The sequence below is a fragment of the Pecten maximus genome, chromosome 3, assembly GCF_902652985.1.
Source record: "Pecten maximus chromosome 3, xPecMax1.1, whole genome shotgun sequence".
NCBI lineage: Eukaryota > Metazoa > Mollusca > Bivalvia > Pectinida > Pectinidae > Pecten > Pecten maximus.
The window spans coordinates 52739195-52756437 of record NC_047017.1 but is presented as its reverse complement, the minus strand read 5'-3'; the positions used below and the strand labels follow the sequence as shown (position 1 = coordinate 52756437).

Here is a 17243-nt window from a genome sequence, read left to right as displayed (position 1 = left end):
TGTAATACACACATCAGGAGTCCCCACCTTATTATACTGTAATACACACATCAGGAGTGCCCACCTTATTATACTGTAATACACACATCAGGAGTCCCCACCTTATTATACTGTAATACACACATCAGGAGTCCCCACCTTATTATACTGTAATACACACATCAGGAGTCCCCACCTTATTATACTGTAATACACACATCAGGAGTCCCCACCTTATTATACTGTAATACACACATCAGGAGTCCCCACCTTATTATACTGTAATACACACATCAGGAGTCCCCACCTTATTATACTGTAATACACACATCAGGAGTGCCCTCTTTATTATACTGTAATACACACATCAGGAGTCCCCACCTTATTATACTGTAATACACACATCAGGAGTCCCCACTTATTATACTGTAATACACACATCAGGAGTGCCCACCTTATTATACTGTAATACACACATCAGGAGTGCCCACCTTATTATACTGTAATACACACATCAGGAGTCCCCACCTTATTATACTGTAATACACACATCAGGAGTCCCCACCTTATTATACTGTAATACACACATCAGGAGTCCCCTCCTTATTATACTGTAATACACACATCAGGAGTCCCCACCTTATTATACTGTAATACACACATCAGGAGTGCCCCACCTTATTATACTGTAATACACACATCAGGAGTGCCCACCTTATTATACTGTAATACACACATCAGGAGTGCCCACCTTATTATACTGTAATACACACATCAGGAGTGCCCACCTTATTATACTGTAATACACACATCAGGAGTGCCCACCTTATTATACTGTAATACACACATCAGGAGTGCCCACCTTATTATACTGTAATACACACATCAGGAGTCCCCACCTTATTATACTGTAATACACACATCAGGAGTCCCCACCTTATTATACTGTAATACACACATCAGGAGTCCCCACCTTATTATACTGTAATACACACATCAGGAGTGCCCACCTTATTATACTGTAATACACACATCAGGAGTCCCCACCTTATTATACTGTAATACACACATCAGGAGTCCCCCCCCCTTATTATACTGTAATACACACATCAGGAGTGCCCACCTTATTATACTGTAATACACACATCAGGAGTCCCCACCTTATTATACTGTAATACACACATCAGGAGTGCCCACCTTATTATACTGTAATACACACATCAGGAGTCCCCACCTTATTATACTGTAATACACAATAATGAGTATTGCTACACCTCACTTACTTGTAGGTTGTTAATTTTCCAAGAATATCATATTATTATAATTTCAAATTAAGCCTAAAAGGAAATCATTTTCTGTAAAGATATAATATATCTATGTCTTAACAACTCAGGTTTCACACACTGTGATACATTTTGTATGAGGTAGCTAGTGTTGGTCATTATTTTGGATATGATGAAATGTCAGATCTGTCAAGGATTATTCTAGTTACAGTATATTCCAGCATATTAAACTCTAGATAAATTCCAATGACATTATTATGACAGAAGTATGAGCGAAGTAAGTGTTACCTGGTTTGCCCGAATGTACTCTGTGACAGCCAGGTAGACTTGGTTCTTGCCTCTATGTAGTACAGGTTTCCAGGCAGGTTGCTAAATTAGGAAAGACAGATACTGATAACTCAACATTCTGATGAAGGAGAAAACTTTACAGAATGAGATATTTAAGACACGTGCAGTGAACGATAAGTATCTCAGCATGGTAGTGACTTCCACATAATTTGTGTATGAGATGATCTGTCAATGGAGGCCAAACTGTGGTATACTGGTCACAAGCTACTACACACAGTCATGTGTTATATCTGGTCACAAGCTACTACACACAGCCATGTGTTAAACATGGTCACAAGCTACTACACACAGTCGTGTGTTATATCTGGTCACAAGCTACTACACACAGCCATGTGTTAAACATGGTCACAAGCTAATACACACAGTCATGTGTTATATCTGGTCACAAGCTACTACACACAGCCATGTGCTATACATGGTCACAAGCTACTACACACAGCGATGTGTTATATCTGGTGACAAGCTACTACACACAGCCATGTGTTATTATGGTCACAAGCTACTACACACAGTCGTGTGTTATAGCTGGTCACAAGCTACTACACACAGACTGACACAGTCATGTGTTCTATTAGTGTGACATTGGTATAAAGTTTACCCACACCAGGCTAAAATCTATAACTACTGTACACAAACAAGTTCCCCGACTACAATATATTAATTATGGTGTACACAAATAAGTTCCCCGACTACAATAGATTAATTATGTTGTACACAAATAAGTTCCTTGACTACAATATATTAATTATGGTGTACACAAACAAGTTCCCCGACTACAATATATTAATTATGGTGTACACAAACAAGTTCCCCGACTACAATATATTAATTATGGTGTACACAAACAAGTTCCCCGACTATAATAGATTAATTATGGTGTACACAAATAAGTTCCCTGACTACAATAGATTAATCATGGTGTACACAAACAAGTTCCCTGACTACAATATATTAATCATGGTGTACACAAATAAGTCCCTGTACTACAATAGATTAATTATGGTGTACACAAACAAGTTCCTGTACTACAATATATTAATAATGGTGTACACAAACAAGTTCCTGTACTACAATATATTAATTATGGTGTACACAAATAAGTTCCTGTACTACAATATATTAATCATGGTGAACACAAACAAGTTCCCCGACTACAATATATTAATTATGGTGAACACAAACAAGTTCCTGGACTACAATATATTAATTATGGTGTAGACATAAGATACATACTTACAACCTACATACCTTTTGTGTTTTTGATAAAAGACTGGGTTTGTTGTGAACCTTGGACATCACTGTATCAGGATTGACATCCACAGGCTTACCAAAGGGAGCGGCAGTGTTCAGATACACATTCAATACACTACTTTTCTGTGAAATCTAAGTGGAATAAAATGATAGCTAAGAGAATACATGTTTTGTAAAATGTTTCAAGGCTAGAAATCTATTTTAACCAGCTTGACATCATCAAGTCTTACTGTAGATGTATCTTAAACCTGAGTATTTATATTTTTATGATAAAGGTTGCTCTATTTTCAATAATCTTAATTTTAATATTTTTAACTTTTTAAAAGTTATGTTTTTAAAGCTTTATGAAAAAACATTAACTAATTACATGTACTTTACAACCAATTTGTTCCATTGAAGGCCCATCAAATGTATATTAAAAACAAAGTTAAACTTCAATTTCCATTCCACCCTCAGGAACTAGTAACCAAGCCTGTAGGTATTTAGAGATCCCCTGGCCATATAACAGCAATGCATGAACTGTTGAATGAATTTGTGGCTTTTTAGTCTGAGATGTGTCACCAAATATTACGGTGAGATCAGGATGTACAAGGCAATAAATGATATCACGTGGAAAAGTTGACAGCACACAACTGGTGATGTATTCTCGCTAGGTTGTCTCAGTTTAAACAATAAAATCATATTAAAATATTTCATCACTTTTGTCCTATATTTCCTATTTTTACCAAAGGTAACATTATTATTAACACATCTAAAATAAATACCTCGGCGGCTGTATACTGGCGAAGGTAGTCAGACAATCCACATAATAGAGAGAAGCCGAGTGTAACACCAGGGCTAAACAGACACAAAAATAACTTTATATACAGTAAGGTATACTGGGGGAGGTAGTCAGAGAGAAGGAAAGTGTAAAATTTGGAATTATTTATAGCAGGGAATTAAAGCAAAGTTGTAACAGTAAAGGAGTCCAAGGGAATCCCTGGTTAGATGTATTAAATACCTGTCACACCTGTACAATGTCACTGAACTTGTAACTACACTCTTACACACAGTGGGTACTTACATTTGTATTAAATACCTGTCACACCTGTCACACCTGTACAATGTCACTGAACTTGTAACTACACTCTTACACACAGTGGATACTTACATTTGTATTAAATACCTGTCACACCTGTCACACCTGTACAATGTCACTGAACTTGTAACTACACTCTTACACACAGTGGATACTTACATTTGTATTAAATACCTGTCACACCTGTACAATGTCACTGAACTTGTAACTTCACTCTTACACACAGTGGATACTTACATTTGTATGAGTGGTGGCCTGGTGTACTTACATCTGTATGAGTGGTGGCCTGGTGTTGATACATCTGTATGAGTGGTGGCCTGGTGTTGATACATTTGTATGGGTGGTGGCCTAGTGTTGATACATTTGTATGAGTGGTGGCCTGGTGTACTTACATCTGTATGAGTGGTGGCCTGGTGTGGATACTTACATTTGTATGAGTGGTGGCCTAGTGTTGATACATTTGTATGGGTGGTGGCCTGGTGTTGATACATTTGTATGGGTGGTGGCCTAGTGTTGATACATTTGTATGAGTGGTGGCCTGGTGTACTTACATCTGTATGAGTGGTGGCCTGGTGTGGATACTTACATTTGTATGAGTGGTGGCCTGGTGTACTTACATCTGTATGAGTGGTGGCCTGGTGTTGATACATTTGTATGGGTGGTGGCCTAGTGTTGATACATTTGTATGAGTGGTGGCCTGGTGTACTTACATCTGTATGAGTGGTGGCCTGGTGTGGATACTTACATTTGTATGAGTGGTGGCCTAGTGTTGATACATTTGTATGAGTGGTGGCCTAGTGTTGATACATCTGTATGAGTGGTGGCCTGGTGTTGATACATTTGTATGGGTGGTGGCCTAGTGTTGATACATTTGTATGAGTGGTGGCCTGGTGTACTTACATCTGTATGAGTGGTGGCCTGGTGTGGATACTTACATTTGTATGAGTGGTGGCCTGGTGTTGATACATTTGTATGAGTGGTGGCCTGGTGTACTTACATCTGTATGAGTGGTGGCCTGGTGTGGATACTTACATTTGTATGAGTGGTGGCCTAGTGTTGATACATTTGTATGAGTGGTGGCCTAGTGTTGATACATTTGTATGAGTGGTGGCCTGGTGTGGATACTTACATCTGTATGAGTGGTGGCCTGGTGTTGATACTTACATTTGTATGAGTGGTGGCCTGGTGTTGATACATTTGTATGAGTGGTGGCCTGGTGTTGATACTTACATCTGTATGAGTGGTGGCCTGGTGTTGATACTTACATTTGTATGAGTGGTGGCCTGGTGTTGATACTTACATTTGTATGAGTGGTGGCCTGGTGTTGATACATTTGTATGAGTGGTGGCCTGGTGTTGATACATTTGTATGAGTGGTGGCCTGGTGTTGATACTTACATCTGTATGAGTGGTGGCCTGGTGTTGATACTTACATTTGTATGAGTGGTGGCCTGGTGTTGATACATTTGTATGAGTGGTGGCCTGGTGTTGATACATTTGTATGAGTGGTGGCCTGGTGTTGATACATTTGTATGAGTGGTGGCCTGGTGTTGATACATTTGTATGAGTGGTGGCCTGGTGTTGATACTTACATTTGTATGAGTGGTGGCCTACTGTACTTACATTTGTATGAGTGGTGGCGTGGTGTTGATACTTACATCTGTATGAGTGGTGGCCTGGTGTTGATACTTACATCTGTATGAGTGGTGGCCTGGTGTTGATACTTACATTTGTATGGGTGGTGGCCTGGTGTTGATACTTACATTTGTATGAGTGGTGGCCTGGTGTTGATACTTACATTTGTATGAGTGGTGGCCTGGTGTTGATACTTACATCTGTATGAGTGGTGGCCTGGTGTTGATACTTACATTTGTATGAGTGGTGGCCTGGTGTTGATACATTTGTATGAGTGGTGGCCTGGTGTTGATACTTACATTTGTATGAGTGGTGGCCTGGTGTTGATACATTTGTATGGGTGGTGACCTGGTGATGATACTTACATTTGTATGGGTGGTGGCCTGGTGTGGATACTTACATTTGTATGAGTGGTGGCCTGGTGTTGATACTTACATTTGTATGAGTGGTGGCCTGGTGTTGATACTTACATTTGTATGAGTGGTGGCCTGGTGTTGATACATTTGTATGAGTGGTGGCCTGGTGTTGATACTTACATTTGTATGAGTGGTGGCCTGGTGTTGATACTTACATCTGTATGAGTGGTGGCCTGGTGTTGATACATTTGTATGAGTGGTGGCCTGGTGTTGATACTTACATCTGTATGAGTGGTGGCCTGGTGTTGATACTTACATTTGTATGAGTGGTGGCCTGGTGTTGATACATTTGTATGAGTGGTGGCCTGGTGTTGATACTTACATCTGTATGAGTGGTGGCCTGGTGTTGATACTTACATTTGTATGAGTGGTGGCCTGGTGTTGATACTTACATCTGTATGAGTGGTGGCCTGGTGTGGATACTTACATCTGTATGAGTGGTGGCCTGGTGTTGATACTTACATTTGTATGAGTGGTGGCCTGGTGTTGATACTTACATTTGTATGAGTGGTGGCCTGGTGTTGATACTTACATTTGTATGAGAGGTGGCCTGGTGTTGATACTTACATCTGTATGAGTGGTGGCCTGGTGTTGATACTTACATTTGTATGAGTGGTGGCCTGGTGTTGATACATTTGTATGAGTGGTGGCCTGGTGTTGATACTTACATTTGTATGAGTGGTGGCCTGGTGTTGATACTTACATTTGTATGAGTGGTGGCCTACTGTACTTACATTTGTATGAGTGGTGGCGTGGTGTTGATACTTACATCTGTATGAGTGGTGGCCTGGTGTTGATACTTACATCTGTATGAGTGGTGGCCTGGTGTTGATACTTACATTTGTATGGGTGGTGGCCTGGTGTTGATACTTACATCTGTATGAGTGGTGGCCTGGTGTTGATACTTACATTTGTATGAGTAGGTGGCCTGGTGTTGATACATACATTTGTATGAGAGGTGGCCTGGTGTTGATACTTACATTTGTATGAGAGGTGGCCTGGTGTTGATACTTACATTTGTATGAGTGGTGGCCTGGTGTTGATACTTACATTTGTATGAGAGGTGGCCTGGTGTTGATACTTACATTTGTATGAGTGGTGGCCTGGTGTGGATACTTACATTTGTATGAGTGGTGGCCTGGTGTTGATACCTACATTTGTATGAGAGGTGGCCTGGTGTTGATACTTACATTTGTATGAGTGGTGGCCTGGTGTTGATACTTACATTTGTATGAGTGGTGGCCTGGTGTTGATACATTTGTATGAGTGGTGGCCTGGTGTTGATACCTACATTTGTATGAGTGGTGGCCTGGTGTTGATACTTACATTTGTATGAGTGGTGGCCTGGTGTTGATAGTTATATACATTTGTATGAGAGGTGGCCTGGTGTTGATACTTACATTTGTATGAGTGGTGGCCTGGTGTTGATACTTACATTTGTATGAGTGGTGGCCTGGTGTTGATACTTACATTTGTATGAGTGGTGGCCTGGTGTTGATACTTACATTTGTATGAGTGGTGGCCTGGTGTTGATACTTACATTTGTATGGGTGGTGGCCTGGTGTTGATACTTACATTTGTATGAGAGGTGGCCTGGTGTTGATACTTACATTTGTATGAGTGGTGGCCTGGTGTTGATACTTACATTTGTATGAGTGGTGGCCTGGTGTTGATACTTACATTTGTATGAGTGGTGGCCTGATGTTGATACATTTGTATGAGGGGGTGGCCTGGTGTGGATACTTACATTTGTATGAGTGGTGGCCTGGTGTTGATACTTACATTTGTATGAGTGGTGGCCTGGTGTTGATACTTACATTTGTATGAGTGGTGGCCTGGTGTTGATACTTACATTTGTATGAGTGGTGGCCTGATGTTGATACATTTGTATGAGGGGGTGGCCTGGTGTTGATACCTACATTTGTATGAGTGGTGGCCTGGTGTTGATACTTACATTTGTATGAGTGGTGGCCTGGTGTTGATACTTACATTTGTATGAGTGGTGGCCTGGTGTTGATACTTACATTTGTATGAGTGGTGGCCTGGTGTTGATACCTACATTTGTATGAGTGGTGGCCTGGTGTTGATACTTACATTTGTATGAGTGGTGGCCTGGTGTTGATAGTTATATACATTTGTATGAGTGGTGGCCTGGTGTTGATACCTACATTTGTATGAGTGGTGGCCTGGTGTTGATACTTACATTTGTATGAGAGGTGGCCTGGTGTTGATACTTACATTTGTATGAGTGGTGGCCTGGTGTTGATACTTACATTTGTATGAGTGGTGGCCTGGTGTGGATACTTACATTTGTATGAGTGGTGGCCTGGTGTTGATAGTTATATACATTTGTATGAGTGGTGGCCTGGTGTTGATACCTACATTTGTATGGGAGGTGGCCTGGTGTTGATACTTACATTTGTATGAGTGGTGGCCTGGTGTGGATACTTACATCTGTATGAGTGGTGGCCTGGTGTTGATACTTACATTTGTATGAGTGGTGGCCTGGTGTTGATACTTACATTTGTATGAGTGGTGGCCTGGTGTGGATACTTACATTTGTATGAGTGGTGGCCTGGTGTTGATACTTACATCTGTATGAGTGGTGGCCTGGTGTTGATACATTTGTATGAGTGGTGGCCTGGTGTTGATAGTTATATACATTTGTATGAGAGGTGGCCTGGTGTTGATACTTACATCTGTATGAGTGGTGGCCTGGTGTTGATACATTTGTATGAGTGGTGGCCTGGTGTTGATACATTTGTATGAGTGGTGGCCTGGTGGTGATACCTACATTTGTATGAGTGGTGGCCTGGTGTTGATACATTTGTATGAGTGGTGGCCTGGTGTTGATACATTTGTATGAGTGGTGGCCTGGTGGTGATACCTACATTTGTATGAGTGGTGGCCTGGTGTTGATACATTTGTATGGGTGGTGGCCTGGTGTTGATACATTTGTATGAGTGGTGGCCTGGTGTTGATACATTTGTATGAGTGGTGGCCTGGTGTTGATACATTTGTATGAGTGGTGGCCTGGTGTTGATACTTACATTTGTATGAGTGGTGGCCTGGTGTTGATACATCTGTATGAGTGGTGGCCTGGTGTTGATACTTACATCTGTATGAGTGGTGGCCTGGTGTTGATACTTACATTTGTATGAGTGGTGGCCTGGTGTTGATACTTACATCTGTATGAGTGGTGGCCTGGTGTTGATACTTACATCTGTATGAGTGGTGGCCTGGTGTTGATACATTTGTATGAGTGGTGGCCTGGTGTTGATACTTACATTTGTATGAGTGGTGGCCTGGTGTGGATACTTACATTTGTATGAGTGGTGGCCTGGTGTTGATACATTTGTATGAGAGGTGGCCTGGTGTTGATACTTACATTTGTATGGGTGGTGGCCTGGTGTTGATACCTACATTTGTATGAGAGATGGCCTGGTGTTGATACTTACATTTGTATGAGTAGTGGCCTGGTGTGGATACTTACATTTGTATGAGTGGTGGCCTGGTGTTGATACCTACATTTGTATGAGAGGTGGCCTGGTGTTGATACCTACATTTGTATGAGTGGTGGCCTGGTGTTGATACTTACATCTGTATGAGTGGTGGCCTGGTGTTGATACTTACATTTGTATGAGTGGTGGCCTGGTGTTGATACTTACATTTGTATGAGTGGTGGCCTGGTGTTGATACCTACATTTGTATGAGAGGTGGCCTGGTGTTGATACCTACATTTGTATGAGTGGTGGCCTGGTGTTGATACTTACATTTGTATGAGTGGTGGCCTGGTGTTGATACTTACATTTGTATGAGTGGTGGCCTGGTGTTGATACTTACATCTGTATGAGTGGTGGCCTGGTGTTGATACTTACATCTGTATGAGTGGTGGCCTGGTGTTGATACTTACATTTGTATGAGTGGTGGCCTGGTGTTGATACCTACATTTGTATGAGAGGTGGCCTGGTGTTGATACCTACATTTGTATGAGTGGTGGCCTGGTGTTGATACTTACATTTGTATGAGTGGTGGCCTGGTGTTGATACTTACATTTGTATGAGTGGTGGCCTGGTGTTGATGCTTACATTTGTATGAGTGGTGGCCTGGTGTTGATACCTACATTTGTATGAGTGGTGGCCTGGTGTTGATACTTACATTTGTATGAGTGGTGGCCTGGTGTTGATAGTTATATACATTTGTATGAGAGGTGGCCTGGTGTTGATACATCTGTATGAGTGGTGGCCTGGTGTTGATACTTACATTTGTATGAGTGATGGCCTGGTGTTGATGCTTACATTTGTATGGGTGGTGGCCTGGTGTGGATACTTACATTTGTATGAGTGGTGGCCTGGTGTTGATACTTACATTTGTATGAGTGGTGCCCTGGTGTGGATACTTACATTTGTATGAGTGGTGGCCTGGTGTTGATACCTACATTTGTATGAGTGGTGGCCTGGTGTTGATACTTACATTTGTATGAGTGGTGGCCTGGTGTTGATACTTACATTTGTATGAGTGGTGGCCTGGTGTTGATAGTTATATACATTTGTATGAGAGGTGGCCTGGTGTTGATACATCTGTATGAGTGGTGGCCTGGTGTTGATACTTACATTTGTATGAGTGGTGGTCTGGTGTTGATACTTACATTTGTATGAGTGGTGGCCTGGTGTTGATACCTACATTTGTATGAGAGATGGCCTGGTGTTGATACTTACATTTGTATGAGTGGTGGCCTGGTGTACTTACATTTGTATGAGAGGTGGCCTGGTGTTGATACTTACATTTGTATGAGTGGTGGCCTGGTGTTGATACTTACATTTGTATGAGTGGTGGCCTGGTGTTGATACCTACATTTGTATGAGTGGTGGCCTGGTGTTGATACTTACATTTGTATGAGTGGTGGCCTGGTGTTGATACTTACATTTGTATGAGTGGTGGCCTGGTGTTGATACTTACATTTGTATGAGTGGTGGCCTGGTGTTGATGCCTTGAGTAACCAAGGGGAGACAACAATACACAATTCCTCTCTATAACAGAAGCAGAAATCACTTCACTAATCAAAGGGTTCATAAAACTTTAAATTCTGTAAGAAAAAAATGTAAATCCTTTCTTTTGTTGATGTTACATGAATATGTTTCAGCTAGGAACCATGACAACTGTCAAGGAAAACACAGCATTTAACTAATGTTTAACATTTAAAAATTAACTAATGTTTAACATTACAAAAATTAACTAATGTTTAACATTACAAAAATTAACTAATGTATAACATTTAAAAATTAACTAATGTTTAACATTAAAAAAATAGTAAAGTTTATAACCTGAAGCAATTGAAGTTATCAAAATTGTAATGATGATGTTTAACTTTTAATTTAAATGGAATAACACAATATATTAACTTAAAATAGATAAATCAAGATGTTTTACCTGTTCTACTACAACGACTGGCCATATTGGTCCTGTACTGGTCATCACCTCATACACAGGCTTCTGTTCAAACTTCTCACAGGTGTCCCGGGCACTGATGAACTATAACGACAGATATATACACTAAACAACATGTGTCCCGGGTACTGATGAACTAGTGACAGACAAAACAGATATATACATTAAACAACAGGTGTCCCTGGTACTGATGAACTATAGTGACAGATATATACACTAAACAACGGTGTCCCTGGCAATGATGAACTATAATGACAGATACATACACTAAACAACAAGTGTCCCTTGTACTGATGAACTATAGTGACATATACATACACTAAACAACAGGTGTCCCTGGCACTGATGAACTATAATGACAGATACATACACTAAACAGGTGTCCCTGGCACTGATGAACTATAGTGACAGATCCATACACTAAACAACAGGTGTCTCTGGCACTGATGAACTATAGTGACAGATACATACACTAAACAACAGTTGTCCCTGACACTGATGAACTATAACGACAGATACAAACACTAAACAACAGCTGTCCCTGACACTGATGAACTATAACGACAGATATATACACTAAACAACGGTGTCCCTGGCAATGATGAACTATAATGACAGATACATACACTAAACAACAGGTGTCCCTTGTACTGATGAACTATAGTGACATATACATACACTAAACAACAGGTGTCCCTGGCACTGATGAACTATAATGACAGATACATACACTAAACAACAGGTGTCCCTGGCACTGATGAACTATAATGACAGATACATACACTAAACAACAGGTGTCCCTGGCACTGATGAACTAGTGACAGATACAAACACTAAACAACAGGTGTCCCTGGCACTGATGAACTATAGCGACCGATATATACACTAAACAGGTGTCCCTGACACTGATGAACTATAACGACAGATACAAACACTAAACAACAGCTGTCCCTGACACTGATGAACTATAACGACAGATATATACACTAAACAACGGTGTCCCTGGCAATGATGAACTATAATGACAGATACATACACTAAACAACAGGTGTCCCTTGTACTGATGAACTATAGTGACATATACATACACTAAACAACAGGTGTCCCTGGCACTGATGAACTATAATGACAGATACATACACTAAACAACAGGTGTCCCTGGCACTGATGAACTATAATGACAGATACATACACTAAACAACAGGTGTCCCTGGCACTGATGAACTAGTGACAGATACAAACACTAAACAACAGGTGTCCCTGGCACTGATGAACTATAGCGACCGATATATACACTAAACAGGTGTCCCTGACACTGATGAACTATAGTGACAGATATATACACTAAACAACAGGTGTCCCTGACACTGATGAACTATAATGACAGATACATACACTAAACAACAGGTGTCCCTGACACTGATGAACTATAGCGACCGATATATACACTAAACAACAGGTGTCCCTGACACTGATGAACTATAGCGACCGATATATACACTAAACAACAGGTGTCCCTGGCACTGATGAACTATAGTGACAGATATATATACTAAACAACAGGTGTCCCTGACACTGATGAACTATAGCGACCGATATATACACTAAACAACAGGTGTCCCTGACACTGATGAACTATAGCGACCGATATATACACTAAACAACAGGTGTCCCTGGCACTGATGAACTATAGTGACAGATATATATACTAAACAACAGGTGTCCCTGACACTGATGAACTATAATGACAGATACATATACTAAACAATAGGTGTCCCTGGCACTGATGAACTATAACGACAGATACATACACTAAACAACAGGTGTCACTGGTACTGATGAACTATAATGACAGATACATACACTAAACAACAGGTGTCACTGGTACTGATGAAATATAATGACAGATACATACATTAAACAACAGGTGTCCCTGACACTGATGAACTATAACGACAGATACATACACTAAACAACAGGTGTCCCTGGCACTGATGAACTATAACGACAGATATACACACTAAACAGGTGTCCCTGGCACTGATGAACTAGTGACAGACAAAACAGATATATACCACTGAACACTCAAAGATCATAAAACCAAATTAATCATTAATGACTTGCTTTCAAGTTTCAACATATTTATTTTTGAATTCATATTTCAAAAGCATGATTTTAAATCAGCACAATAGACTTTGCTGTTCTTCAGAAATTAAATGTTGTTGATGAGTTTGTGTCCCAGTAAGATTACCTTATCAATACCATCCTTGTGGCCAAGCTCAAACATAAGTCCATTGATAAACTCTGGTACTGTAGGCACAGCGATGTAGTTGCCTTTCTCCAGCAATTTCACTTTCTTTTCAACAAGTGGGAAGTGCCTGTTATAAGATAAAACAATAACTAATGATACACTGTACATCTTATCGTTAAACTGATACAGATCTCTTGTGTTACCAAAAACTTGGGGATGAATAAATCACATCCCTGGTATGTATTTTGAACAAATTCCATTTAGTTTTTTTAAGTTTGAAGATGAGCGAATTGAAAAATGTTTAAAACATTATTTTTTAAGTCTTTGCATCAAGATATCATCAACAACCCATACCAAGTACATGTAGTACCGCTAAATTTTGACCACTGTACCATACATGTACAACGTATGATTATAAATTCTTGGTCAGCACTGTAACACCTTATATACCTGTAGACAGATAGTTACTGTATGGCAACACCTACATGTAGTTTTATACCTGTAGACAGTCACAGATAGTTACTGTATGGTAACGCCTTTAATACCTGTAGACAGTTAGTTACTGTATGGTAACGCCTTTAATACCTGTAGACAGATAGCTACTGTATGGTAACACCTTTTATACCTGTAGACAGATAGTTACTGTATGGTAACACCTTTTATACCTGAAAACAAACGGTTACTGTATGGTAACACCATTTATACCTGTAGACAGACAGTTACTGCATATATGGGCAGTGTGCACTGATCCCAAAATTATATATACAAGATCTACAGAAATTTCAGCAATTTTCAATGTTGGCAACAGCACATTTTCATTATGGATTGTCCATTGGCGCTGTAACACCTTGTTAATACTTATTATGACCAACTTGAATAAGCTAATACACCCTTTCCCATAAACAAACAAAAAACACTGATTTCACTCACCTGGAGAAAAGAAGACGCCTACTTTCACTTTGATCAGGATGGGCACTTTTAATGGAGATGATCCATAGTCCTCTTATGCTCATATTGATAAAAACACGTATCCTCTTCAGTGGGTATAGTTATCATATATCAATGACAGCTACATCATTACCCGTGACGTCTACTCTAAACACAGTGTTTCCAACTCAAATCGCATTACTGTCAGTACAAACCTACAAAGTCCATCGTTTTTCTGGGACAAACATGTAAAGTCATGCGGTAATTTTCGAATTTAAGAAACCGTATAAATCTAAGCCATATCGACATCACTTAAGTCTTTATTGTTTCGATTGGAAATCAAAAGTAATATTCGAATTCTAAGTCAATCTACGGTTGAGGAGTTCTTCTTTAAATTACTTATTGGTTTCGCCGCCGTAGCTAAACGGTGTTAGTTGTGTTAAATACCCACTATAAAGATCCGTTAAAGGTTAATACGTAGTACCTCAATTTCAATATTTTGGTTGCGATGTATGTCTCTTTTTTCAATATATAAATATACGTGTGTCGAAATAATCATTTTTGAACGCAAAAATGTGTTATTTCTATTATTTACTATTCGAGAGGGGCCCTTTTTTTTCTTGGCACACCGGATCCTTATCTCTACCAACCGACACGGAAGTGTAAATAAAGCGCTACGTGCGTCAACTCGTGTGCGGACGTGACTGGCGGACGGTCACTCATTTGCTTCGCAATGTCGGAGCAAGACTCTACATCGGGGTCTCCCGGGGGAGAGGGAGATGTCCAACCCCCAGATGACACGGGTTTGAGGAACAGAAAGGGTAAACAGAAGAAGCAAGGAGCTCCACCAACGCAACAGGGCAGTCATTCCACAAGTATGAAAAGCCAAGGTCCGTCACCAACGCCGGTTCAACCGACACAATTACCACCACCACAGCCGTACGAGGAAGTCGTCTATGTCCCAGCTAATAGAATCATCTTAGCTGTTCCAAAATGGCTGTTAATTTTGGTGACAGTTGTGTGTGGTATATTTTTTGTCGGATTTGGCGGTTACATGGGAGACGTGATTTGGAAAAAATATTTTGGACCAAATGTGGGTTATGGAGACAGTGTTATTGCAGCTGTGAAAGCTTCAATAGGTCAGGAGGCCACAGAATTGTTTCTCACATTTGATATTGACAAAGATCAAAAGTTATCTCTTGAAGAATATGAAGCTCTGTATCATAGACTGGCAGGCAGTGGATTCAATGTGAGTACTCTAAAATGTATTTCGCAACACCTGATTAATTGCTCAATATAACCAAGCCCAAGTTTCCTCTGGCCCTAAGACCAGACTCAGACATTCGGAAAAATAAATGTCAGGTGTAGGCCTGTACATCATGAGCAGACATTTATCAGGGTGAGAATTAACTCCCTTTGAAAGTCTGTCCATCCGTCTGTCAACAATTACATTGTGGACACAATAACTTGAGTAAATATCAACCAAGTTTGATGAAACATTGTATATAGCCATATACCGACAAGATTTTGGACAAGTTCGAAAATGGAAATTATTCAGCTGTAACTTACAGAGCTATTACCCTTTGATTTGATTTTTTTAAACAATCTTTAGCTCACCTGGTCCTAAGAGGAAATTTTTTAAATAACTTAATGGATTTTGATGAAATTTGGTCTGGAGAATTATGTGGCAATGTTGTATGTTGCATAAATGAAGGATGTGACACCCTTGTGGCAGAAGATTAATGCATTGATGAGGTTCTTTAATACACATGTGATTAAAAAATAGCATTGTTACATGTGTAGTGGAAGAACCATTATATACATAAGCTTATATATATTAAAACCTACAGAGGACAATAGTAAGGCAATCTGTACTGTATAACAAGATGACGTATGTCAATTATTCGTTGAACTTGCTAGAGATTTTTTTATGAACTGCACCCCAGTTAAAAAAAAAAGAAATTAAAAAAATCAGTATATAATACATACATGTAATTTTGCTTTAAAATGTTTACAGGTGACAGCCCCACCTGAGTTTAAACAGACGATTGAGGATGACGATGAGGTTATTACGGTCAAGTCGCACTTCAAACCTCTGTTAATGGAGACTATGACCAAGGATCTGGAAGAAACGGTGAGTATAAAAGTTTGATTTTATAATTTACGGATTTAAGGTCCTAGCAACAGATACTGTATGAGGACAAGTGTCAAGGAGATACCTCGAGTAAGAAAACAAAGGACAGAAAGACGGATTAGTGAGGAAAGAAAGGAAATATTTACGATCCCAAGTGTTGTAATGTGGGCAGAAGATCTATACTGGTCCCTCCACGATCCCAAGTGTTGTAATGTGGGCAGAAGATCTATACTGGTCCCTCCACGATCCCAAGTGTTGTAATGGGGCAGAAGATCTATACTGGTCCCTCCACGATCCCAAGTGTTGTAATGGGGGCAGAAGATCTATACTGGTCCCTCCACGATCCCAAGTGTTGTAATGTGGGCAGAAGATCTATACTGGTCCCTCCACGATCCCAAGTGTTGTAATGGGGGCAGAAGATCTATACTGGTCCCTCCACGATCCCAAGTGTTGTAATGTGGGCAGAAGATCTATACTGGTCCCTCCACGATCCC

At 40.1% G+C, this 17243-nt stretch overlaps 2 protein-coding genes across 2 annotated transcripts in view; one reads left to right on the top strand and one right to left on the bottom strand.

The window, feature by feature from the left end:
• LOC117322816 (AP-5 complex subunit mu-1-like) overlaps positions 1-14701 on the bottom strand; it is a 40906-nt gene extending 26205 nt beyond the window's left edge. Inside the window, exons 1-7 of the mRNA XM_033877759.1 lie at positions 14619-14701; positions 13689-13815; positions 11420-11521; positions 10949-11019; positions 3626-3698; positions 2859-2993; positions 1551-1631 (exon numbers count right to left, since the gene is read on the bottom strand). Of these exons, the coding sequence (XP_033733650.1) occupies positions 1551-1631; positions 2859-2993; positions 3626-3698; positions 10949-11019; positions 11420-11521; positions 13689-13815; positions 14619-14701 (672 nt within the window). The remainder of the gene's footprint in view (positions 1-1550; positions 1632-2858; positions 2994-3625; positions 3699-10948; positions 11020-11419; positions 11522-13688; positions 13816-14618) is intronic.
• An 801-nt stretch (positions 14702-15502) lies between these two features.
• The window catches only part of LOC117324545 (selenoprotein N-like), a 45121-nt gene continuing 43380 nt past the window's right edge, over positions 15503-17243 (top strand). The window contains exons 1-2 of the mRNA XM_033880457.1: positions 15503-15864; positions 16633-16749. Coding sequence (XP_033736348.1) covers positions 15670-15864; positions 16633-16749 — 312 coding nt within the window. The 5' untranslated portion in view covers positions 15503-15669. The remainder of the gene's footprint in view (positions 15865-16632; positions 16750-17243) is intronic.